Source organism: Lactuca saligna, chromosome 2 (assembly GCF_052625555.1).
Source record: "Lactuca saligna cultivar CGN05327 chromosome 2, ASM5262555v1, whole genome shotgun sequence".
NCBI classification, from domain to species: Eukaryota; Viridiplantae; Streptophyta; class Magnoliopsida; order Asterales; family Asteraceae; genus Lactuca; species Lactuca saligna.
Window position 1 is genome coordinate 117,936,240 of NC_136418.1, and position 26,008 is coordinate 117,962,247.

The 26,008-nt window shown below is 35.1% G+C and overlaps 2 protein-coding genes and 1 long non-coding RNA gene across 10 annotated transcripts; 2 read left to right on the forward strand and 1 right to left on the reverse strand.

The window, feature by feature from the left end:
• The first annotated feature begins 2,946 nt into the window (after nucleotides 1–2,946).
• LOC145031408 (uncharacterized) lies at nucleotides 2,947–4,687 on the forward strand. Its single transcript, XM_078979952.1, has 6 exons — nucleotides 2,947–3,152; nucleotides 3,294–3,344; nucleotides 3,922–3,973; nucleotides 4,047–4,105; nucleotides 4,200–4,245; nucleotides 4,403–4,687. Exons 1-6 carry the CDS (start codon nucleotides 3,027–3,029, stop codon nucleotides 4,543–4,545), a joined length of 477 nt encoding a protein of 158 aa, XP_078836078.1. The 5' UTR covers nucleotides 2,947–3,026; the 3' UTR covers nucleotides 4,546–4,687.
• Nucleotides 4,688–8,627: 3,940 nt separating this feature from the next.
• LOC145030019 (uncharacterized) lies at nucleotides 8,628–9,503 on the forward strand. The gene is made up of 2 exons (XM_078978461.1): nucleotides 8,628–8,885; nucleotides 9,168–9,503. The coding sequence occupies exons 1-2, from the start codon at nucleotides 8,628–8,630 to the stop codon at nucleotides 9,501–9,503; spliced, it is 594 nt and encodes a 197-aa protein (XP_078834587.1).
• A 7,770-nt stretch (nucleotides 9,504–17,273) lies between these two features.
• On the reverse strand, nucleotides 17,274–21,773 carry LOC145031409 (uncharacterized). 8 transcript variants are annotated; one of them, XR_013676939.1, is made up of 6 exons: nucleotides 21,561–21,773; nucleotides 21,401–21,463; nucleotides 19,542–19,642; nucleotides 19,112–19,336; nucleotides 18,054–18,916; nucleotides 17,274–17,584 (listed from the first exon to the last, which is right to left on the reverse strand). It is a non-coding gene; the product is annotated as an uncharacterized LOC145031409 (long non-coding RNA). The 8 variants fall into 8 exon arrangements; XR_013676938.1 differs by having other exon boundaries at nucleotides 19,537–19,642; XR_013676942.1 differs by lacking the exon at nucleotides 19,542–19,642 and having other exon boundaries at nucleotides 18,054–18,719; nucleotides 18,798–18,916; nucleotides 21,561–21,772.
• Nucleotides 21,774–26,008: the final 4,235 nt, after the last annotated feature.

Sequence of the window (26,008 nt, forward strand, 5' to 3'; positions counted from 1 at the left end):
TGGACTTGACCTTGATACGTTCATGAGAGGATTGAGACACACGACTTTATAATAGTGTCAAGTTGTATTATGCTAGAAATTCAATAAACTAGTATGTATTTTACTTTCTGGTATTCAAATGGGTTGACGGGTTCAATTCTTAGAACACCCTGATTCTCGAGTATTTGCAATTGTATGATACTAAGTGGACATTCAATTGTTTCGATATTTTCATTATGTACTAGTTTAGTTTGTTGTTGATAAGGTTATGTTTGTTCAAGGGTTACACTAAAATGGGGGAGGATTTGTTGGTGATTTTAGTGTCACCATGTCATTTTAAGTAACTGGAACTAACATGTGAGTTAAGGGGCTTCATGATTTGTACTCTAATACATGTGTGGGGTTGTGCGGAGTGCACGCATGTATAAGATCGAGTCAGAAGCCGATTTGACGACTAGTCGGGGGTCCGGGGTTTCCAAAGGGGCAGCGCCCCAAAACCTCACCAAATTTTGCATGTGAGAACTTAATGGAAAACTCAATTTCTTGAGGGTGATTATGGTAAAACTAACAAAACTCGTTAGTTTTAGTAACCCTAATCCAGATTAATATTACTGGCTTCCAATGCAACTAATGACGGCCCAACCCTAATGAAACCCTAATCGTGTTTAGTATATAAACAACTCTTCTTTTCATAAGGGGGTTACGTTCTTTAGCTCTCGTTTTTCATCACACATTCACAAAACCCTTTAGCATAATAGCTTACGTTTTCTGTGTCTAGAAACGTAAGTGTCCGCTTGGATTATCCTAGGCTGAATTTCTTGTAACCTAGGCATAGGGCAGAAATATTAGTTCGGAAAGTGATATCACGATCCAAGCTGGTATCCAGATCTCCACTGCAAACCCTAATATTCCCAACATGTAGCTCCACATGCAGGAGGATGTTAGCATGGACTTTGTATTGGGTTTACCTCGTACACAACGAAAAAAAGACTCGATTATGGTTGTTGTTGATCGTTTTTCAAAGATGATGCATTTCCTAGCGTGTGTCACAACTTATGATGCAAGACAAGTGACACAATTATATTCTGTAGAGATTGTGAGACTTCATGGAATCCCAAAGACGATCACGTCAGATCGTGATGTCAAATTTGTCGGTCCTTTTTGGCGCACTCTATGGAGATCGTTGGGTTCGAAACTACACTTTATCAGCTTACACCATCCCCAAATTGATGGGTAAACGGAAGTGGTAAATCGCAGCTTAGGGAATTTACTTCGTACACTTGTGGGGGAACAACCTAACAATGGGATCTTATTTTACTACATGCTGGATTTGCGTATAACCGTTCAGTAAACTGTACAATAGGTATGTCTCCGTTTCACATTGTTTACAGTCGTGATCCTATAACTCTCATCGACCTTTCCTCGATACCTCATGATAGGGTTGTTAGTAGTAATGGGATAGATCACTCCCAATATATTAAAGAGCTGCATCAACGAGTACGTGACAATATCATTAAACACAACAAGTGTTATCAAGTTCAAGCCAACAAACATGCGTAAACGGGTCGTGTACAAGGCAGGCGATCTTGTGTGGATTCAATTACGTCCAGAGCGAGTCCCGAGAGGCGGTTTCAACAAGTTACAACCTCGTGCAAATGGTCCTTTTCGCATACTTCAACGTATTAATGATAATGCCTATAAGATAGAGCTTTTGGGTCACTATAATGTTTCTGCTACTTTTAATGTTATTGACTTTTCACCATATGAGTCGACCAATGACGAGGAGGTGGACTTGGAGTCTATTCCTTTTTAAGCCGAGGAGGATGATGCACATGCATGGGCAACTCACGTTGGTTATTTTGGGTAATATCTCACATTTTAATAAATTGATTATTATTTTTAGATTGGTTTATTTCAGATTTTAAAGACCCATTATATATTTAGGGATTAGGCTTTATCTTATTATTATTATTATTATTATTATTATTATTATTATTATTATTATTATTTTTATAATGTCATTTGGTTAAGTTAGATTTATGGGCTCTTCATCATAAGTATCTTATTTTCTATTTGTTTGGAGGTGATTTTTTGATGAATTAAATGAACGCAACCAAGAAACTCTCTTCTGTTTGCATTTGTGAGCTTTGACCATATGAGTATTGTATGCATCAGAGAAGTTGATGACACAAAGTTATTTATAGGTGCACAAGACAGATCGATTTTGCTCACCAAAAGTTGAAATCGGTTTAAGTCAAGATCGGATAGATTCCAAATAAGTTTCTAAGCAAAAAGATCGAAACTTGTATGAAGTTAGGAATCGGTTAGGATTGATTTGAAACCGGTTCGTGTGAACCTATTTTTCTGCTAGACTTTAAACTTAATGTTTGAATTTAATGTAATATAAATGGTTGATCAGAAACAAAAAAATACCTAAAACCCATGGCAATGCCATGATCTTAAGTACTTTCCGGGCATTTGGGACCATTTAAAGGATTCAAACAATATTCTACAGGCATCTGGGTTTATAAAAGAGGTGAAAATCGGTATTGAGAAATCTCTAAAACCTTGTATAACAACAAATTGAAAAAATAATGGACAAAAACCATACTTTGTTATTATATGAAAATCAGTTTGTTATAGATTCGAAAGCTAATTTGTAAACTGTATTTTCAAACCAGTTTCACCCAAATCGGTTTCATTTCTATAATCCAAAAACCGACATAAATCGACATATAAGTTTTAAATCGAACGCATTTCACCCAAACCATTGATTTCGGTTTCAAACCGATTCCAAATCATGAACCGTTTTTTTTCCCATCGTTGTTGGACTCCATAAGGAAGTCCAACTAACACAAAGTTATTATGTTATTGGAGACTTGGGCCTTGGAGTTTGGACGATCAGCCAATTGGACTATAATTTGGGCCACAGTCCGGTCCATAGGCATGAAAACCGACTCCGAAGTCCAAGCAACCCTCCAACATTGTGGAGAGCAGAACTTTCCTCCGATAGGTTTTCGCTGAAACTGAACGTTTGTGTGATTTCAATGGGGACTCGAGAGGTGTATGAAGAGAAGCTACGAACGGGGAATCTGTATCACGAGCCCACCATCAATCCTGGCCTCGGTACTCCCCGCTGCCCTCGTTGTCTCTCCCTCCTCGACTCAGACTCGGTGCGTTCGGTTGATTCATCGTCTTCTTAATCTCATCCCACTTTCATTATTTTATTCAATTTCATCATGTAGTTTTCTTTCTATCCTTTGAATTTGAGCTGATTCATGGTTTATACACATGCTATGCTTTCATTGATGCAGGACAAAGGTGAATGGACCATCACTCCAGTGTTACATGATGCCACGGCTGTGGTAATACATATCACCTCTACGTTGCTCCAATTTCTCAAATTTAATATGTGAATCATTTCTATTTAATCCATACATACTCGTTGTTTATTGATTTTCAATTACGAAATTGAGATCCTGAGAAGTTCTGGTTGTTGAACACATTTTAGGTTTTGATTATACATACCAGATTTGGTTCTTATATCAAACAACCTAGATTCAAGCTTATATGCAACATGTGATATTTTCATTTCATCCGATTGCCTTATTTAGGCGTTAGGGTTTACATACAAACTTTTTGAAATTGAGTTGCAGTTTGCTGTATCCTAACAAACTTCTCCTGATAGGAATGATGGATTTTCAGAAATGAACAAATTTACCAGTTATGATGGAAACATTTAGTTCTAAATGACAAATGATAATTGAAATATTGACCAGTTATTGCATTGTTTATTTGTTATAACTTACAAATTGCTCTACTCTAAAACCTAATGGGAGTTAAAAAGTTATTTATTATTATCATTATATATCAATAGTTCTCATGAAATTACTATTTAGTTATTACATATATAACTGATAACATATGTTCTGGATTTGATAGGCTGGCTGTGGTTTAGGTGGAATGCTCAGTGCTTTTTATGGTCTGAATACAGGTATATAATATTTTATACATTTTATGAAGATTGACTTAATTTATACGCACACTGAAACATTATTTTATCACAGGAATGCCTTATCTCCAAAAACATGTCAAAGGGCCAAAGTGGCTTCCATTCGTTATAGGGGTATTTCTACGAATTAAATATTTTCCCTTTTTTAATGAAAATGTCTTATGAGTCAACTCATTTTAAAATTTTCACAAGTCTCTTATTTCCACAGGTTCCTCCATTGTTAATGTTTTCTGCTGCAAGTGCTGCATTAGGAGGTATGTAATCAGTTCTCAAATTTAAAAAAAAAAACTTTTTGTTTTGTGTGATGGAATGGAATTGGCCATTCCTGAAGGAATGTGATTCCATTCCATTCCATTTCATGATTCCATCCAACCAAGTTGGCTGATCTATCATATTTATTTAATATGATAGGATATGGGCTTCCAAATTTCACACAGCTGAGTGTGACATCATATTATGCTGCATCAAGTGCTTCTCATTATGGGATTTCATTAATTACAAGATACATTGAAGACACTTATATGACACGTTCACAAAAACAAAGGCTTCGGTGAGTTCAGCCTTTCTTTTGTAAAACATGATCTGTTTTGGCCCTTGTAGTGTAGATATATGTATGATATTGTTTTTGAACTAGAATTATAATGATTCTAAAATGATTGAATAATGGAACTGAAATGCAAATATATGTTAAATGTATGAAGTATTTTACATGTTTGATTATTTGGAAAATTAAGCCTAAAATTAGTTAACCTACCCGAAAAAGCCCAGATTTTCGTTTAGAAAGTTGTTTTTGTTTTATGAAAAAAATGACCATGTAGTTGCATCTAGCTGTTAGGACCCCAAAATGACCATTTTACCCCTCTAGAGTCGGTTTAACTAGTTTTATTTGTTTCTAGATAAAACTGCAAAAATTCCATACACCGAAACACCCTTGAGTAAACCAACGTAATCATTGCCAGTACTCCATGATCTTGGACCTCTGAAAAACCTTTTCCACTTTTCATAGTCGTCCCTTTCATTTTCTTTTGAACGGTGATTATCTCATTAATCATGGCAAAGATATAGGAGCAAGACAGAGGAGGGAATCACATTTTAATCTTTCTAAAAACCCTTTTCAAAGGTAAGAGAGAACAAGAATGGTTGTAGGAGAAGGTGTGTTAAAAGAATTCGCCATTGCAGATATGGAATGATTCCCAAAGTGGTATCCAATCAACGTTAAATAGAGAAGATCAGAATTTTTGATACCGGTGTTTGGCCATGGAGCAAGAACTTTGACGACACCGGAATGGAAGCAGTCCCTAGCGTGTCGATAAATGTCGGAGATGAAGTGGATTTGCTAGAATATGATTTCTTGTGACTTTCTGTATGAATTGTGGTGGTGGTATATCTGAGAGTTTAGGGGAGGTGACCAGAGATAAGTAACGAGATGACAAAGATAGAGATGGCAGAGCATAGCTGGGTGGTGATGGGTTGGTTAAAGGTAGTGATGGTGGCGGCGAACGGTGGTGACTGAGTGGTGGTTTGAGACATTAGTTATTGAGTAAGGTGTTTTTGATTTGAAGAAGATGGGGTGATTTGACCCGAAAGGAATTGCAAATGAAAGAAGAATCTATGTGCTGCCTAATGGTCCCCACTTCCCATATTAATTATTAATAAAACATTAAATTAAATAGAAAATATAAAAAATGTATCATGAGGGCATTTTAGTCTTTTCAAATTTTTAGGGGACCAAAACCACAAACAACGCAGCTCAAAATGACCACGAAACTAAAAAAATTGAGGTTTAGACTAAACCTAAGAAAAAAAATGCTTACCATAATGACCATTTTTGCAGTTTGTCTTGGTTTTAATACTGTAAAAAGCGCTCACTATATGAATATCGATGTATTAAAAGTTAAACCAAATACCCGAAACTTGACTATTTGGTGTAGTTATTATTATTAAATATGAACAAGGGAGAAAAAAGGCTTGTTGCAAGAAATGTGGCAAGTTGTATAACTTTACGAAAACTCGACCTTAAATATCATGCTTGCAAAGTGGTCAAACATGACAATTTCGGTTCGGTGTGAACTAATACCAAAGTGGATGGTGTTTTGTTTGTTTACCACAATGATGTGGAATGAGAAGCGTTTGTGAAGTTTGGCATATAAGAAGCACTTCCATTTGACCACTTCGACAATTCATGACTTACATAAATTGTTCGAACGAGAAGCAAGAAAAGAAATAATTTTAGTATTTGAAAATTATAATTATGAAGTTTGTTTAACATGTAGCGCTTGGATCACTCATGAAAATGCGAATTCTTACCTAGCTGCTACGGTAAATTGGTTCCACCTGTAAATGTGCTTAATCATAAAACGAATCATTGCTTCAATTGTTTGAATAAGAACAATATAGTAATTTGAACGTCTTGTTTGGTCATGTTCTAAGTTTGTCAAATGCATTTTAGACAAAGTGTTCTTGTTCTATTATGGTTATTCCAAATACTATGCAAACCATTAGTCTTGTCCTTGTTCTATTATGCCTTTGTTTTGCTAAATACTACTAACAATTAGCCTCTTTCAGATACATTCAATCATGTTTAATGCAGGTCGTCTAGCAAATACTACTTTAATTCTGGACAAATTTTTAACAACGATATTATTTTTAGAAAACAAGCTTATCTATATTGTCTTCAAATTCACTAACAAAGAAACTTCACATCATCAAAAGACCATGGACTATTGTTTTATGATTTTTGCAAGTATTATGCCAACTTTCTATAGTTTTGGTATAAGTTTAAAATTTTGTTACAAATTTGGTCATCTAGAAATAAACATCCACGTCAAGTAACTATGCGACATTGAATTTAAAAATCATTAGAATTTGGTTCGGTGTAAAGATAAGGAACCATAATTTCATAATCTAGCCGCTATGACCCGTGATTTACTAATCGTCAAAGCTTCTACAGTAGTTTTAAAACCCACTTTTTTTCTCTTAGTGAGAGGGATAATATCATAACGAAGGTCACAACTGATTTGTTAATCGATAGGAGTATGCATCTTGTTTGAAGGATTACTTGGATGATGTTGAAAGGATAAAAAGTTGTATTTCGCTTAAGGTCCACTTCTACCACGAGATTTATTCATGAAGAAGTAGTTGTACACGTGATATCATCTCCAACGACTTAAATAGATGATGGTGAGATTAAGTACGATACTGTATAGGAATAGTCCTTATTGTTTTTCTCTTGTAATATTGGTCATTCAATTTGTTGTTTTGTACACATTCAGTTCTTATGATCGACTACTTCAAGTTAAGTTGTAGTCCTTATTATTATTTTTTTTTTGTTACAAAATAAGTCATTGCTATTTTTGTACATATTCAGTCCTTATAATAGATTTTCTTTAGATTTTGCTCATGTGACATCATACGTGGGACAAACATTAATGATGTGTTCTTCCCTAATTCCTTGGTACGCGATTTTGATAATTTTTCAGTAAATGAGTTTTTTGTTATTTTCATATTGACTCTGAATTAAAAGATGAGCTTATAATTGTTAAAGAGAGTTTTTTTTGTCTCAACAACTAATAAATTAGCAAATTAGACTCAAATAAATTCTCATGTCAATAATTGTTTTAATCTTTCCTTGTGTGTAACCCAAAATAACTATGTTATTTACAGTAATATTACCAACTGTTATGAATGTGGATACTATTAACAATTGAAATCATTATAGAAAATGCATTTTTTCACATGATGTAATGTAATTGTTATTGATATTGAATGAAGTTTGTATTAGTACGAAATATAGTTGGTATTATACTATAATAGTTACTAATATCTAAAGTAGAATGCTATTACCAAAACCAAGACAAGTAACATGTGATTTCACTACCCAAACGAGCAAAGAATGAGAACACTTCATTAACGATTTTTCCCACGTAGAATGTCATATAAGCACAACCTGAAGAAATCCATCATATAGACTAAATGTATACAAAAGCAACAATCACTTTTTTGTAGAAAAACATTAATGACTGGATGTGAAGAAAACCATAAGTTTAAGGGCTTATTTTACAAAAAAAAAAAAAAAAACAATAAAAACTAAAGGTGAAATAAAAACCATATTACCATTTTAGATAGTTTTCCTTTTTTAGATTAAAGAAAGTCCAATTAGATGACGATGTCAATTCAGCCAACTGAAAATAATTGTATTTTTAAATTTTAATTTCTAGTTATATGTTATTGAATATTACCATTGTTTTCTATTTTCTATTTTTGGATATTCAAAAATAAATACGAGCCAAAATTCTCATAACTTATTAAGGATATCTGGATAGGATAAATCTCATACGTTAGATTTGAATCATACCTAAAAAAATTAAATTTGGGACCTAGTTTTATCTAGAAAAAATCTTATAATTTCCATCCATATGGCATACCTCCACTTCGGTGTTTGTAATTAGGGTTGTATGGCATACCTCCACTTCGGTTCACTTACTCTAAAAGAGGAAAGAATGACAAGTCATCAACAAGAGTGTGAATCTTTTAGTGGAAGGGAAATTCCACCATTTTACAATCTAAATCTATTTATTGATTTAAGGGTATTTATCGTTTTCTTTAGATCACTATACATGATAACAATGCAGAAGGGATGGACCTTAATGAATCTTTCCAAGTTGCATCAATGGTTGAAAAGCTTCTTCCCGGTTGGATAGACTTCAAAAACTACCTTAAGCATAAGCGAAAGGAGATGTTTGTGGAGGAACTGGTGGTGCGTCTTCACATTGAAGTAGACAATCGAATGGCTTTGAAGAAAGGCAACGAATTTGAATCTTCTAAGGTTCATATGGTGGAAGCTGGTCAAACTTCCAAGAGCAAAAGCAAGGGACCTCACAAAGGGAAAGCAAAGGTCAAAAACTTAGGCCCTAAGGCAGGAACTTTCAAGAAGAAGTTATAGTGCTATAATTGTGGCCAACCGGGTCACAAGGTTTCGGAGTGCCTGCAAGCTAAGCAGGAAAATTGTCAAGAAAACATGGTGAATGATAACATGAAGTTGGTAGCCATGATAATTGATCTCATAGCTATGGTCTCGGAGGTGAATCTCATGAATACAAATTCAAAGAAGTGGTGGATTGACATGGGGGCTACTCTTCATGTGTGTCATGATAAGAGTGTTTTCAACACCTAAAAGGAAGTTGAAGATGGTGAAAATCTCTATATAGGAAATGCAGCTACCGCGGATATCAAAGGCATTGGTGATGTCATTCTAAAAATGAAATTGGGAAATGATGTGAAACTTAGGGTTGTTTTGTATGTTCCTAAACTTCGTAAGAATCTAGTGTCAGGTGGTTTGTTGAATCGGTTTGGTTTTAAGCTTGTGTTTGAGTCAGACAAGTTTGTTTTTTCCAAGAATAGTATGTTTGTGGGGAAAGGATATGCCTTGAATGGCATGTTCAAATTGAATGTGATGGTGACAAACAAAATGAATAAAGCAAGTTCCAGTTCTTCTTATTTTCTTGTGTGTTAAAATGTTTGGCATGGTTTCTTAGGGCATGTAAATTACAATTCTTTTAAATGATTAATTAAACTAGACTACATACCAAAACTTAATATTGACTCAAATCACAAATGTCCCACATATGTTGAAGCCAAACAAATTAGATTATATTTCCAAACAATCAAAAGAAACACCAAACCTCTTGATTTAATTCACACCGATGTGTGTGATTTAAAGTCAACTCTCACTCAAGGTGGGAACAAATACTTCATTACGTTCATCGATGATATCATGAAATATTGTTACATATATTTACTTAAGAGTAAAGATGAAACAATAGACAGGTTTCTCTTGTACAAAAATGAAGTAGAGAATTAACTCACCAAGAGAATTAAAGTAGTTAGAAGTGATAGTGGTGGAGAATATGTTTCTCCTTATGCTGAATTCTGTGTGAAAAATGGAATTCGTTGAATTCACATCACCCTATTCACCTCAATCCAATGGAATTGCTGAAAGAAAGAACCATACCTTGAAAGAAATGGTTAACGACATGATAATCAGTTCAGGTGTAAATCAGTCAATGTGGGGGGAAGCTATTTTGTCGGCTAACTATCTTCTAAATAAGATACCTCGCAAAGAAAAGGATTAAACATCGTATGAACTTTGATTGGGAAGAAAGTCATCGTATAAATACTTACGAGTGTGGGGGTGCCAAGCTAAATTTGTTATACCACCGCCTAAGGTACACAAGTTAGGTCCTTAAACTATGGATTGTATGTTTATTGGGTATGCACAAAGTAGTAGTGCTTATCGTTTTCTTGTGCATGATTCTAAGAATCCTGAAATACATAAGAATACCATAATGGAATCAAGGAATACGTCATTCTTTGAAGATGTATTTCCTTGTTTGACCAAGGAGGTTGAAAACCCATCTTTACCAAACAATGAAGTTGTTCGAGAGGAAGAACAAACTCAACCCGAGGAAAAAGAGATACAACTCAGAAAAAGTAAGAGGGATAAAGTTGAAAAATCATTTGGTGACGATTTTTACACCTATGTGGTGGAAAGTGGACCTAAAACCTACCAAGAGGCGGTTACTTCTTCCGAGGGACCTCAATGGAAAGAAGCCATAAAAATGAGGTAGACTCTATTTTACAAAATCATACGTGGGAACTAGTGGATCTACCTCCAGGTAGCAAGCCACTTGGTTACCGTTGGATTTTTAAGAGAAAGATGAAACCTAATGGTAGTATTGATAAATACAAGGCAAGACTCTCTTTTCCAGTGCAACTTCAAACAACCATAACTTCTTCATTTCAACTCTTTTTCGGCGTTGTTTATATGTACGGAAAGGTATTGAAGATACCTACAATCCTATCTAATTACTTTAAACTCAAAACATATCGAACTAAAATCCTTATTCCAAGAAAGAAGTCTAAAACATCACTTTCCCCGCTTTACCCTTTGACTCCAAAACACAAACCAAGGGCTTGGATCTCATAACCAATATTATCAACATCCAATAGGGTCTAAATCATATTCCATTGAAGCCTAAGGCCTTTAATTGATCCATTTATTGTCCACAATCCCGAAACAAGAAACTTCTCGAAACACGATGGTACACAATTGGTATCAAAGTCAAGTTTAGAAGCTTGGTTAGATTATTTGATAAGTTGATATTATCTTTGTTGATCGGTGGATATCTTCCAGAAGCAGGTATGTTCGGTTCCATAACAAGTCTAATACGGAGGAGGTTCGAACTCTAGATATCCATATGAACTTATCTGATAAGGACACACATGTCAAGATGGATGAAGGGATGCAGAACAACGAATCATCTGTCATTTATGCCATTGAAACTTCAACCATCAACACTTCCACCATCAATGTAACACCCCAAAATTTTCAAACTTTAAAATGCTATGGTTTTAAAAGTGTTCGGGTGTTAACCCACATTTAACAAAAATCGGTCCCATAATAACATTTACAAGTTTAAAACAATGGGTGTTACCATTAAGCATCAATACAACCATAGCAAGCAAACAAGAATTACATCAATACAATTAATAAGGAACGTAACAAGTTCCACTCGATTCTCTATCACTTACTTCTAACTTCCATCTATCATTCTCTATCCTTAAATGTAACCTGAGATACATGGCATTAAAAAGAGATATGTAAGACAATAATGTCTCGTGAGCTACGTTGGTTTGAGACCCAAAACATTTATCATATTTTCATCAAAAACGTTTCATCTTTGCAAAACAAAGTTTTAGACCATAAAACATTTTCAAGCAGTTTCAAGGAAAACTCATTTCATACATGTCATAAATATCATTTAATATCTTCTCATTTCATTTCCTTTCATTTCATTTCAATAGCCATATTTCCATATTTCAATTTCTTTTATCATTAAGGCTAATTCTGGTATTATACTGTTTCCATTTTTATACTTAGGGTCTACGTCCAATAAAGGAACCACTCCCAAGTCTAGACCAAGGTGGAAAGAACAAATCAATCCACCAAGGCATCATTTTCATTAGGACATCTATCTCGCGAAGGGGAGGCGCCACCCCGATAGTTTCCTCTAATGCCTCTTACGAGGTATTATGGCCCGGACAGTTTTCATTTCATTTCTTCCCAATTCCTTTCATTACTTTTCATGCTTTTTCATTACTTTACAATTCTTTTCATTACTTTCCATGCTTTACACATTTCATACATTAGTATCATAAAATTATTTAAAAAGTAAAGCATCTATATTTCAAAACATTTCAATCATATTTTCAAAACATTCGATCTTCCAAAACATTATTTTCTTTCAAAAACATTATTGTTAAGGCACTATTTCAAAATACACTTTCTAAAAACATTTGACACTTTTGTTTCAAAACATTTCATATATCGAAGCATTGCATTTCATTATCATAAAATCATTTTTCCATGTACCCTAAAGTGGGAAAAAAGCCAACACATACTCACCTCATTCACACATAGGTTAGCTAGTGCCCTTCTACTTCATTTCCCTATAGCAATCCTCTTCAAACACTACCTATACCATATGTGGACATAAGTCAATAAAATGACCAAAATACCCCTCACAACTTCCATTACTAAATTTTATTATTCCAAATCATTCCTCATGCAAAAATATGATTGTAGGCGAAAACCGTACGTAAATCCGAATTCAAATGCAAAAGTTATGAAGAAAACAAGAAAATCTCTGAATCAGAGATTTACGCGGGCCGTGTAAATTAAAGCATGCATTTACACGGGAATTGTTTTCATGTGTGGACACACCCAAACTCAATTTTTCTCAAATATCACCCTACTTTGCATAGTTCTTGAAGACCCTTTTCCAATTCACTTTCTACCACATGATTAGGAGGTGTTTTATCATCCAAAAACACCCCACTTAATCTGTAAGTGCTCATTGAACTCCTTTTAAAAACACATTGGTTATCATATTCCATAAGAAGGGTTAAGTAGCCAATTTTTCAATTGAGCATTCAAAACTCATAAGGATTGTTCCTAATTTATTGATTACTCATATGAAAGTTGTTAAGCATATAAACCTATATTTAATCTCATTGTAAATTCCCAATCTAACTATGGTGTCCTCAATTCCATTCCATGTTCCAAAATTGCCCTTGGGCCAAAACAATCATTAGAGCTAGAACTTCACTAGCAATCCTTCATGTTAATGTTCCAATAACATATCTAAAATGTTCATTCATGTTTATGAATGTCATTAACTTCTAATGTGTCAAAATCTATGTAATAATCCATATATATATTCCCAAAATACCCTTATGCCCGAATATTCTATAAATTTAACTAGGAATCATTCGACTCTTCATGTTCTTGCATTTAAATCATATTATTAGTATCAACTCATATTCATGAGTATCATATACTCATCAAATGCTCAAATTCAAAGGATTCCATTGTTTCATCACATTTTCCCCCAAAACCATATAAATTCCATGTTTATGCAGCATTCTACCATCATAGATGTGTTTGAGCATTCAATTGGATTTACTACTTCTAAACATTACCTAGGTCATTGAATCAATTCCAATTTAACATATAAACATGAAATGCCCAATTTAGATTTCTAGGGTTTATGGAGATTTTTACCCAAGTCATCAAATCTACCAATATAGTGATTGGATTGAGATTGGAATCACCAAAACTACTCAAGGATGGTTAGAAACCAAAGCCCTAACCCTTAGAAAAAGATAAATTCGACATTGGTGTTTTTGTAACATCCCAAAATTTCATAGCCAAAAATTTCATTTTTAAATAAGTCATTACATAAAACCATCAGTATAAAAACATTCATTATAATATCTCGTGACAAACCAAAGTGTCAGTAATCAAAACATATTATCATAAAACCATATCAGAGTGTAATCCCAAACATCCCGTGTGCGGAAAACATAGTGTGATGCGCTGCAATCGAGCCGAATCCTTTCCTTGAAAACAAAATACCTGAAACCAAAACTGAAAACCGTAAGCACGAAGCTTAGTGAGTTCCCCAGATACCACATACCATACAACCCAACTGATCCATACATGTCATACATAGCCAAGAGCTATACATAACCAACATATCCATAATCAAGTAAGGTGCTATGTGCCAAACATAGTCTTGTGGTTATGCCATGGGCCGCACGTGGTCTTCCTGGTCAAGCCTGGGGCCACTCCCTAGGTCTTACGGACAGGTGCTAAGGGCTACCCCTTGGTCTTTCATGCAAGTATCACAAGGACAACTATACATACTACTGTACTAGACTACTCCGCATATAGTGCGCCAGGATCCACCTCCTGGTCTTTCATACATATTGCCTAGGGCTAACCCTCGAGTCTTCCTATCATACATAATAACATAGTGTGTGCCAGGAGCCGCCTGTGGTCTTTCATGCATAATGCCTAGGGCTAACCCCCGGGTCTTCCTATCATACATAATAACATATTGTGTGCCAGGAGCCGCCTCCTGGTCTTTCATGCATAATGCCTAAGGCTAAACCCTGGGTCTTCCTATCATACATAATCTAAATGGGTCAGAATTGGTGCCTTAGACCCATACAAATAGTGAGGAGACTCACCTCTCACTGCTGAACTTTGCTGATGATCCTCTGGCTGCTGACCGACAACTCTCTGATTCGCTGCTCCACTAGCTCCACCAGCTACTAATATCAACATACACTTACTTCCAAACTGAACCCTAGAGGCCAAACTAAGTCAACTCTGGTCAAAGTCAAAGTCCTGGTCAAATTCAACCTTCCACGTCAACCCTACTCGCCGAGTCTGCTTGCTGACTCGCCGAGTTCATACGTTCAGAATCCTTTCGTTTGCGACTCGACTCACTGAGTCTACCGATATGCGAGTCCTGCACTGTCCAACTCACTGAGTCCCCACTCAACTCACTGATCCGAGTCTTAACTCGAAGGGTTTGGGGTTTCGCGACTTGACTCACCGAGTTGTTCATCCAACTCGTCGAGTTTACCCCCATCTTCATACTACTCGACAAGTCCACTCGAAGGACTCGCCGAGTTGCTTCAGTTCTTAATCCATACAGTGGCTTTTTCGAGCCATGCTGGGGCTCCAAACTGTAGATCTACTCTTCCCAAGACTATTCCTCACGTAAAGTTGTAAACTTTACGTGAAACCAAAGAGATATGTGCTTAAAACACTCTAGGGCTAGGGCTTGGGGCAAGGTTGCTTTACCAACACACCAAAAACTGATACTTTATGGGTCTCTAGGCCAAGACACACCTAGAGCTGAAGGGATCTATCTTGAGGACGTCCAAGTCCCGAAATGCATCATGCTTGGTCCAAAATCTCATAAAGAGGGACATGAAGTGATCTAACAATAACAAGACAAGGAGGAAACTTGGTTACCAAAATGAGCAACAAAAGAGATGAATCTTCTGGATCCACAACCTTCCTCTTGAACCCTCAACTCCTTCTTCTCCTTCTAGGCTTCAAGAACACTCAAAATCCTTCAATATTGGCTCACACACTCAAAAAGATCACTAGGGTTTCGTGGGATAACTTCTGGACAATGGGAGATACAAATGAGGCTTATAGAAGAGGAATGAGATGCTTAAATAGGGTACAAGTCCCGGAACTAGGGTTTTCCCAACCCAGACCAGACTCACCGTGTCAATCTCCCCGACTCGCCGAGTCGGTCACTTAAGCCGCGACCCAGATCACAGTTTTGACCTTGGACTCGACGAGTTAACCCCCTTGACTTAGGTTTTTCTTTTCCTTTCTTGACCTTTCGGATTTCGGGTACTACAGTTTTATCCAAGCATTGAACTCGAAATTTAGGAGTAATAGAGAAGAGATTATACCTCATTAGCCTTTGATTGCTTCTAAACTTGCTTGATTCAAACCCTAAGAGCTCTTTAGATCAAAATCGCCATTAGGGAGTTCTTCCCTTTCAAAACATGATCTGAAGAAGAAGAATGAAGGGGGCTTGAATCTTAGTTCCCAATATTTTCATAATTGGCCCCTCTAGTTTACATTATTTGGCCAAACCCCACTAAACCGCAATATTTGTGACTTTAAGTTTTGACATAATGAGTCATTCTCCATCCTTCATATAACTTTTTCAGTCCTTTCCACTATCTGAGTCAACCATTTGGTCAACTCATTCTATTTTTCCAATTTGATACTTTTGGCCCTTTGATTTTCAAAACTATTATTAGTTTCAATTATAACTTTCTAAACTTCATATCAACTAATGATATGATTATCCCTTGATAATTTAACTATATAAATCATTTTTCATTTATTTACTTTATTAATTTAAGAATCAAGTCTTAAATTTTAGGATGTTACAATCAACTCATCTGAAATCGAAACTTCTAATGGTGAAACTTCAACAACTTTACCACCAATTTCATCACCCGTTACAACTTCAGTTCCAGTTTCGACCATCTCACCAACATATTCTTCTATCAGGCATGAACCTATTACAACATATTCTTCTATCGAAACTTCTAATGGTTGTAGTTTGTACATGCATTCCCAGTCGAAATTTTTGGTCAGTGTTCAAGTTAAGTTTTATATCATAAAAAATTTTGTGGGAATATATTTGAGGTTTCTTTGGTTCATAAAAAGCGGCAAAGGAAATATCTATTATTAGGGGGAAAAAGAAGATTAAAAAACAAATGGGAAAGGTGATTTTATGTAGTGAAATATAAGGACAGTTTTGGAATACCAATTATAAAATCATGGTTGAATGACCTTTATCTTAACTTAACCTATTAAGATATTTTGTTAACATAAAATAAAGAAAAAAAGAATCATATATAATCGAATCCATTAAGTTTGTTATACGTTAACTTCATTAAGTTATAAATAAAGAAACAACACCTAAATCATCCCCTCATTGGTGCTTATTCACACCTCCATTTATCTCTCAAAAATTGGTTGATCGGGTTGATTTTGTTGGATTATTTGTTTCACAAAGAAATTGGAACCGTTGAGTTCTATAGTTTTTTATGAACCCGTCCTTAATATTTAAGAGCTTTATATCTGATACCAAGTTACCAGAAGTTTCACCATGGATCCCATTTGATACTTTTTGCATTTGTCATGACATAAAATTTCCAAATTTTGTATACACTTTGTCTGACGGTTGTTTGATTTGTTTTTCATCGGCCTAGGTGTTATTCTTCTAGAAACCGATGATGCAATAGCAATAATACCATGCCCACTTACTTGATAAAGACAGGTGATGAAATATGCAATAGAAGAATTGTTTCATAGCATATTTTGCAACACTTAACAGAAAGAAGTAATTTTTCAAAGGATATAATGTTTCATCATTCAGTTACTTAAAATTGATAGAAATAGTGGTCAATAACAGCCAAAAGATAACAATCAAATTGTTCCAAGCACAATTACAAAATCATGCTTCAGACATTATTTGCTGCTTCTGAAAGACCACACATGACTCATTTGATCCTGGTTCTAAGGATCATCCTTCCTAGCTTTTTTGTTAACATGTTCATCATCAATGCTGCTTCAAACCACTCCCCGATTTAGTTCCAACACTCCCAGGTGATTTGGGAGGCAATTTAGGAGCAATGAATCTGCAAATCTCAAACATATGGATATGAGTTTCTTTCCTAACAATGATTGTGTGATGTATGCTAGATATGTGACACTTTGTATGCTAAGTTTTAACATTCTATCACTTATATGATACAAGAATTGGTGATTATATGACAAATTTCAAGTGGAAAATTGGTTCTAATCAAGTTTACAACCACCAATTATGTATGATTCAATTCAATTAAGTTGAAACAATCAAGAAACTTGTTACTTGTTCAACATGACACTAAAATATAATGAGGTGTCCAACTCTCTAATGAATATGGAACATCATCTATGCCAATCACACACAGGATCTAATCACGGATTGAGTTAACAGGAGGAGCAGGAACATATACAATCAAATAGCAATCATAGTAACAAGAATGTCTAAGTCTCTTTATATGTTTATCTTCCTTTACCACCAACCAAACATTCTAATCAACCAAAAAAAAGATGGCACTGTACCTTCTCTCTACCAACCAAGGTTCACAATACTGTGCTTTTTGTCCTCGATACTTTCCATTAGTCACAACGACAGCATCACCAACTTGGTACTTCTGCACACAAGTATTATATAAGTTTCTTTCCAGTGATCTATATGTTAATGTAAATGAAATGGTTGAATTTGCAGTGAAAAAAGAAGCAGTTCTCAAAACTGAGTTTAACCTAACGTGTTTGTGTTTGATTTTAATCAAACAAACGATGCTTGAATGATAAGCACGAAAGGCCTTATTTGATTTGAGAATTCCCAATTATAATGGAAGACAAAATGGTAAAATAGTATGCATAAAATAGAGTTTAGGGTTTTGAAAACAATATCTATCTGAGAATTAGGGTTTTCAGAATGGGAGAGACTGGAGAACACGAATATAAAATCAGAAACTACTTTACCTTGCTGACATCGACGGTTCTGGTTTTCTTATTCCAGAATTACCATATCATCAAGAGGTACGATGTGAGTAGATTTTTCTTACCTTGCGTGGAGATATCTGACGTTGATGTAGCAATCTCAATAGAGAAGAGTAGTTTCATCTTACACCTGGGTTTATCCCGAGTTATCAATAGATGGCAAAGAGATTGCAGGTACAATCAATTCTCCTCTTGAATCAGTGGTGAGACACATGCCTTTGTCTATAAAATAATGGTGATAGAGCCAATGCAGAGTTGTTACAAGATAAGACGAATTAGACTTTGAATCAGAATTCTTACTACTGATGGATGAACTTGGATTGAAGGAACGTCTTAATTGGAGTCTGATCCAGATGGAATCTAGGTCCGTTTTCCAGTGCTTCTGCTGCATGTACGATTAACTGATGAAGTTCTGAAAGCTGGAAAAAAAAATATCATTTTTGACCTATTGATTCTGATATCTTATACAGTCTATTGCTGATGTGGACATAGATATGTAATAAGTTGATGAGTTGGGAGCTTATAAGTCAATGTGATACTTGAACTTAAATAAAGAAGTAAAAGATCATTAAAACTAAAGTAAACAAAAAGGTAAGACCATATCACACATTCACCTCAATCTGTAGAAGAAACCATTACTTTGCTCAGTTGAACTCAACTTTTTGACTTTTTGTGAGATATTCTAAGAAGGTGGCAAGGTAAACAGCGATGTAGAGGGGCGATATAGGGGCCATTACCACAGCAGCCTCAAAACATTTGCAAAAATGGGGGTTTAGCTGTTCGATGTGATGAACACAGTCAATCTTGGACCTATATCATCATCATCATCATCTGGTTACCTGATTTATCACAAAACTTTAAAGATGTTAAGTTATGGAATTGAAAAAATCTTTACAATTGATTTGATCTTGACTTTAGTAGTATGCAAACTGACAAGGCTGAATCTTTCCTTAAAGAAACCACTATATTTATATTTTATAGTGGCTATATATATATATAAGCTGGGACATTAAAAAATAATAAGGGTCTAAGATCTTACATTACCATATTTAATTGCTTCTTCATATGCTACACGAAACTCACTACCAGGTCAAGCTTACTACCAATTTAGAGGAATAAAATGATTGGTGTAATAAAAGTATTACCTGATTTCAGATAATAGATTAATTAAAGTTAGTAAAAGGTTCAAAACTTACATATCATGCCTTAGCAAGATACCAATATGTTGGAAAGGTTTAAACACTAAACACATTAACATACATTTAGATCATGAGACACTTTTTTAGTGCATAACTCAACATGCATTATATTATTCTGCATGAAAATCCAAATTCCATGCATCAAAGGTAAAGAAACCGATGTGTTACTTAAACAGAGACAAATTCAGCTTCAAACTTTAGCACAAGGTTGAAGCATGAGAACCCAAAATGCCCATCTTGAAGCTGGGAAAGCTAAAGGTGGTTGAGCTACAAGAGCAAGTTATTATTTTTTAGTCTAATCTTAAAACACTGAAACAATGGGAGAAGAAATGATGAAATTTCAGCCAAAAATTATTGAACTTGGAACAACTCCACATTTAAATCACAACTAAACAACCTAATTAATCAGTCAATATCCGAAATTTCACTACTGAAAACTTCTCATTCTGCCAAAGAAGATAACTGGACTAGTGATATCAAAAGGTCAAAAACACAAGTAAGGAAAAAATGTGAGTTATTTGATGATCTGAATCGCAAGCATGATGCTGTAAGTAACGTCAGAGATAGATGAGGTTAAAGCTCAACTTGATCATATGAGTTAGCTACAAGGTGAGGTGAGCATGTGAGGGTGATTCCGTCATTTGACACTGATACAACTCAAGTAAAACTCAAAGTGGTGGAATTGGTATTAGAGGTGGAAGTGATAGGATAGCTGTCGTTTTACATGTTTGGATACAAAGAGCTTCACAAAATCTGTCAAGCTTCTTCATATAAATATATAATATTGACTTCCTGCTAATTTACCAGAACTCGCCGATTTACATGATGTTTTTTTTATGTGTCAAGGGACAAATATATCATTCGGTTTAACAACTTTACTTCTTTCTTTTGCTAGAATAATAAGTTGGACTCCATCTTTTTTTATGTATACTTTTATACCAAACATTTCTTAGCTGTTTGCTTCAGATCTTCAGCAGGCCTTCCTTCGCACATTTGACCCTATTTTTTTTTCCGCATCAACTAAGGGGGTGTTTGGATAGGAAAAAAATTGGTGCTTATTGCTTATTCCCACAATAAGCTAATTTTAGTGTTTGGATAAAATCCAGCTTATTAAGCTAAATAAGCTAATTTTAATAAGCATCCCTCCCCATGCTTATTGCTTATTGCCACCACAAATAAGCTATAAGCAATAAGCTAATCCAAACACCCCCTAAGAGGGTGTTTGGATAAATAGTTTTTAGCTTATTAGCTAATTGCTCATTTGCTTATTGTTGTGAGAATAAACATTTTTTTAAAATTGTGTTTGGATTATCTTATTGCGGTGAGAATAAGCAATAAGCATTTAAGTGTTTGGCAAAATAAAACAACTTATATGAATAAAATGACCAATAAGCAATAAGTGATTCCCTTGCTTATTAAAATCAGCTTATTTTGCTTATTCCTACCGCAATAAGCTGATTTTTAAAGCCTCCTATCCAAACACTTAAATTTGCTTATTGCGGTGCGATTAAGCAATTAGCAGCCTATTTTTTCCCTATCCAATCACCCCTAAAAACAATAAATCGATTTCTTACAATTTATGCAAACAAACTTAATTTGTTACCAACACTTTATTAATTTATTCCAATTTCTTGCATAGATTGGGGGAAAAAAAAGATGGAACCTTTATGACGAATTAACAAATAAAAATCCAATCTTTATTACCTCAACGGCTCTGCTCCTCTTCTTCGTCTTACCACCTCCGTTTCCTCTTTAATCATCAACAGGCTATAACACGATCCATATGTTGAAAGAATCAACAAGCTATAACAAACTCAATTAACCTTTATAACGAATTAACAAATAAAAATGCAATCTTTATTACCTCGACAGCTGCTATCAGAATCTTCAATGCTCCTCTTCTTCATCTCCTCGACAAGATCGTAAATGAAACCAGATTCGTCACCCATACCGCTTCCGAATAATTGAGATTTTGAATTTGAATGAACCGATCGAGGACTTTACCGATTGTGAAACCCTAAAAACAAAGACTTTTGGAGAACCCACATTTTTATTGTGTTCGCTCATCAATATATAATATATAGTTTGTCAATATTATATGTTTTTCCCTAATGTTTTCCTGTAGTCGGAAAAATCCTTATAGTTTGTTTTTTTATTTCCGATTTTGGTCCCTAATGTTCTTTTATTTATTATTTGTTTATAATTTTGTAATTAGAAAAAATAAAATAACATACCCACACCCATCACCCTCATGTTATCTGTCCAGCACCATCACTATTGTTTGATCTAAATTGTCAACCCAAATCAAAACCTTAATTACTAAAATAGTCCTTATAGTTTGTCAATATTATATGCTTTTCCTTAATGCTTTTCTGTACTCGGACAAATCCTTATAGTTTGTTTTTGTTTCGATTTTGGTCATAATGTTCTTTTATTTATTATTTGTTTATAATTTTGTAATTAGAAAAAATAAAATAACATACCCACACCCATCACCCTCACGTTCTCTGTCCAGCACCATCACTATTGTTTGACCTAAATCGTCAACCCAAATCAAAATCTTAAACTGTAACCCGTATTTAAGCTTCATCACTGATATTTGACCTAAACCGGAAGCAGCATCTCCATTGTCGCCTTCCTCTACAAGCTTCGCATCTATGAGCTCCACCAATATAAGCTCACTCACCTACACCTCACGAATCAGTTCTGCCTCCATGTATTTCATCAAAAACCAACAACAACCTCTAGGGCTTAATTTATTTCATCAGGTTTGTATCTTCCTCCATCAATTTCAACAGGAACCAATTGTCTGAGTTCGAAGGCGGTGTTGGGGTAGCTGACAAAAAGAGGTATCTGAAAAAGGCAATGATTGTAATGTCCCAAAATTCAAATCAAAATTTTCATTTTCAAGTAAGAGCATTTGTTCCAATTACAACTCCAAATGAAACGTCCCAAAAATAAGACTTAAAATTTTCATTTTTGATTTAATAAAAGCATTAATCCAACATTGCCATACAACCCCAAAAGATCAAAGTATGTTACAACACCAAAACATATCAGAGTAAATCTCAAAGTGCGGAAAAAGGTGTTGTGTGATCTGCAATCATCTCGGGCTCTTCCCTTTCGATCTTGAAGTACCTGAAACATAAACTGTAAACCGTAAGCCCAAAGCTTAGTGAGTTGCCCAAAATACCTCATACCATACATAATAAGCACATATCGGGCCCCGCCCGACATCGAGTCTCACTTGGCCTCGGGTCCCGCCTGACATCGAACCCCGCTCGGCTTACAAATCTGTCATTCATTAGGCCCCACCAGACATCGGGCCCCGCCCGGTACACATAACAACATATAAACATAAAACATATAATCATGTTAACACATGTCATGTCCACAAACCAATATCATACAATACAATCATCGAGTCTTGCTAGGTATACATATCAGCACATAACACATGCAAGAGTCACGCAGACATCTATCATCCTATCATAAATAATCATGAGTCGGAATTGGTGCCTTCGACCCACTAAGTACAGGGAGGATACTTACCTCACACTGTTGAATGTCACATATAAATCTCTAAATGTTGGTCCGCTAAAATCTTCGCACTATCAATCACAAAATAATATCCAATCAATAATTGGGTCCCGACCCACACTAAGAGTCCAAACTAGGTTAAAAGGCCTTTTTACCTTTTCCCTAACTTGGCCCAATCCAATTGTCCAAAGGCCCAATCTCCATAATAATCACTCAAAGCCCAATATGGCCTAATTTTCCAGATTGGGCCCAAATCCCTTTCATGGGCCTTCAACCAAAAGAGTCCAACAAAATATTAACAACCCAAAAGTAGAATTTTGATGGCCCAACAAGGCACAAGACAACTAAAGTCCACCATGGCCCAATGTCGAGGAACCCACAAAATTGAAGCCCACTGCTAAGTACGCAGGGCGTGCTCGGCTCGTACGCTCAGCGTACACGCTTAAGGGCTTGTACGCGCGGTGTACTTGCTTGTTCGCCTAACGTACTCCACCATCTTGGCCAACCTTCACTTTTTAGCTCTTAATCGATTAAGACTCTAGCCCAAACTCATATCTGATTTTCTTAAGGTGGTTTATCAAGTAAAGTTGCCAACTTTACGTGCATGCATGGCTTAATGAGGCTCTTAAAGCTCAAAAGAGCTTAAAAAATGACTTAATACATGCATGAGACCAAAAACACCTTCAAGATTGCATTTTTATGGACAAAGAGAGCAAAAGGGTCCTAGATCTACTAACAATCACTTATGGAGTGAAGCAAGAGGATCAATAATCAAACCATGGACTCAAAGAGCTAAAAAAATGGCACCAGACTAGATCTAACATTATGGACTAGCAAGATGGAAGCTTTTTACCTAACAAGGAAAGCAAATGAAGAGCAAATCTCATATCTTCAAGCTCTAAGCACCATTCCAAATTATTCACTTCTTCTTATCCTTTACAAAGCACCAAAAACCACACTTTAAGGTTCAAGCTTTCAATATCTCACTTAGGTCTCGATTTTCTAGACAAAAAGGGATGGAGGTTGTCTAAACGTGACCTAGTGAGGTTATCACAAGGTTTAAATAGGGTGTAATTCAAAGGTTAGGACTGAAGGTCCAATAAAGAATGAAGACCAGGCACAAGTTTGAGAAACAACAGCAACTTATAATTATAAATAACTTTATGAGGAAGGCATATAAGTTACAATTATAGCTTGCGATGGAAAAGTGACCTGCGGGATCATCATCTAGACCTATTTTGATGATGATTCTGGGACGTAATCATCCTAAAACGGAGATAATTGTAACTGTAGAAGTGATTGAATCGAGTATGTAATACCATATCAGAGTAATGAAAGAATTCAGATCACAATATCTAAATATAATTTGGTTGGCTTGATTATGCTTTCAAAAAAATACAGAGAAATATTATATAGTACAAGTCGTAAAAGCAAAGCTACCCTCTAACTCTAGTATTCATCCCATATTTATAGGGATAAGGAAAGCATACAAAAAAAAAATAAGGGAATAAACATTACATTTTTGAAACATACAATGACCTTATAATAAACAGACAAACTCGCTTTCGATATTTGAAATGATCTAGACATATTTTGACATCTCACAACTACTTTCGACCTCAATAGTAACGCCCGTGAATTCAGTATATTCATTCAAGATATAGTAAATAATAATACGTAAAGATGTTGTAGTCATAATAATGATCTCAGGGATATAAGGAACACATAAATCTGACTTCGTATGAAAAAGTTACGATCCCTTGAAGTTTCACATTCAAACCTATACGACAAAGTGTGTCGTAAATAGTGAATCGGAGATAGGTTGCTTGTTAGCCTAAGTAATCTAAAAGAAAGTCGTAGTAATCATAAAAGAGAAGTTGTGCATATAAAGAACGTCCAAATTTGACTTCATATGAGGAAGTTATGATTTTTTAAAGTTTTGGCGCAATAATGCCAACACAGAAACTGAAACTAAAATCGGTTGCTTGTTTGCTAAAACAATCTAAACGAGAGTTGAAGATCTCATAAATAAAATTTCATAAATATAAAGATAGTTGAGAACATAATCCGTATGAACGAGTTATAACTTTTATTTGGGTTTTAAAAATATAACTTTATAAATAAATTGAGAATTAGCTGAAAGAGATGCTTCGGTTAAAATAACGTTTTGGGACAAATTTCGCACAAATGAAGGAATACTATGAATTAAATAAGCATAAATAAAAAAAAATTAATTGGCCGTGAAAGTTGGGATGTCACATATAGATTGTTTGTTTAACTAACTTGTAGAGTTACTAAGAGTTGCTTTCTCGAAGAATCTCACACTATGAAGCTAAGAAAAAGTTGAGAAAGATAGGGTTAGGATATCAATCCATCCTCGCTTGTAAAAATGATTGTACTTTGTTTTGGAAGAAAATGTTTCTATGTTGCCTGATTTCAAAGGAGATTAGATGGATGCATGCACAAAGGGGAAGAAAGTACCACAAAAAGTGTTGCGATACTTTCATTTGAGTCCAAGGCTTTGAAAAATGTATAACTCCAGTATCACAAAGTTGTCATAATATTGGATGCTCAGTGGATGATATCATGCGTCATCCGGTTGATGAGAACTCATGGCAATATTTTGATCATATATAACTAGAGTTTGATATAGAACCTATAAATGTTAATCTAGGTTTGGATGTTGATGGCTTTATTCCATTCGAAAACTTTAATAGTACTTATAGTACTTTGTCGGTTATACTGAATACCTTTAATACACCACCATGGATA

Coding starts and splice junctions, on each gene's coding strand:
- LOC145031408 (XM_078979952.1), top strand. CDS start 3,027: ATGGGGACTCGAGAGGTGTATGAAGAGAAGCTACGAACGGGGAATCTG. Junction 3,345..3,921: donor TACATGATGCCACGGCTGTG/GTAATACATATC, acceptor TGGATTTGATAG/GCTGGCTGTGGTTTAGGTGG. Junction 3,974..4,046: donor TTTTTATGGTCTGAATACAG/GTATATAATATT, acceptor ATTTTATCACAG/GAATGCCTTATCTCCAAAAA.
- LOC145030019 (XM_078978461.1), top strand. CDS start 8,628: ATGGACCTTAATGAATCTTTCCAAGTTGCATCAATGGTTGAAAAGCTT. Junction 8,886..9,167: donor CTCACAAAGGGAAAGCAAAG/GTCAAAAACTTA, acceptor AACACCTAAAAG/GAAGTTGAAGATGGTGAAAA.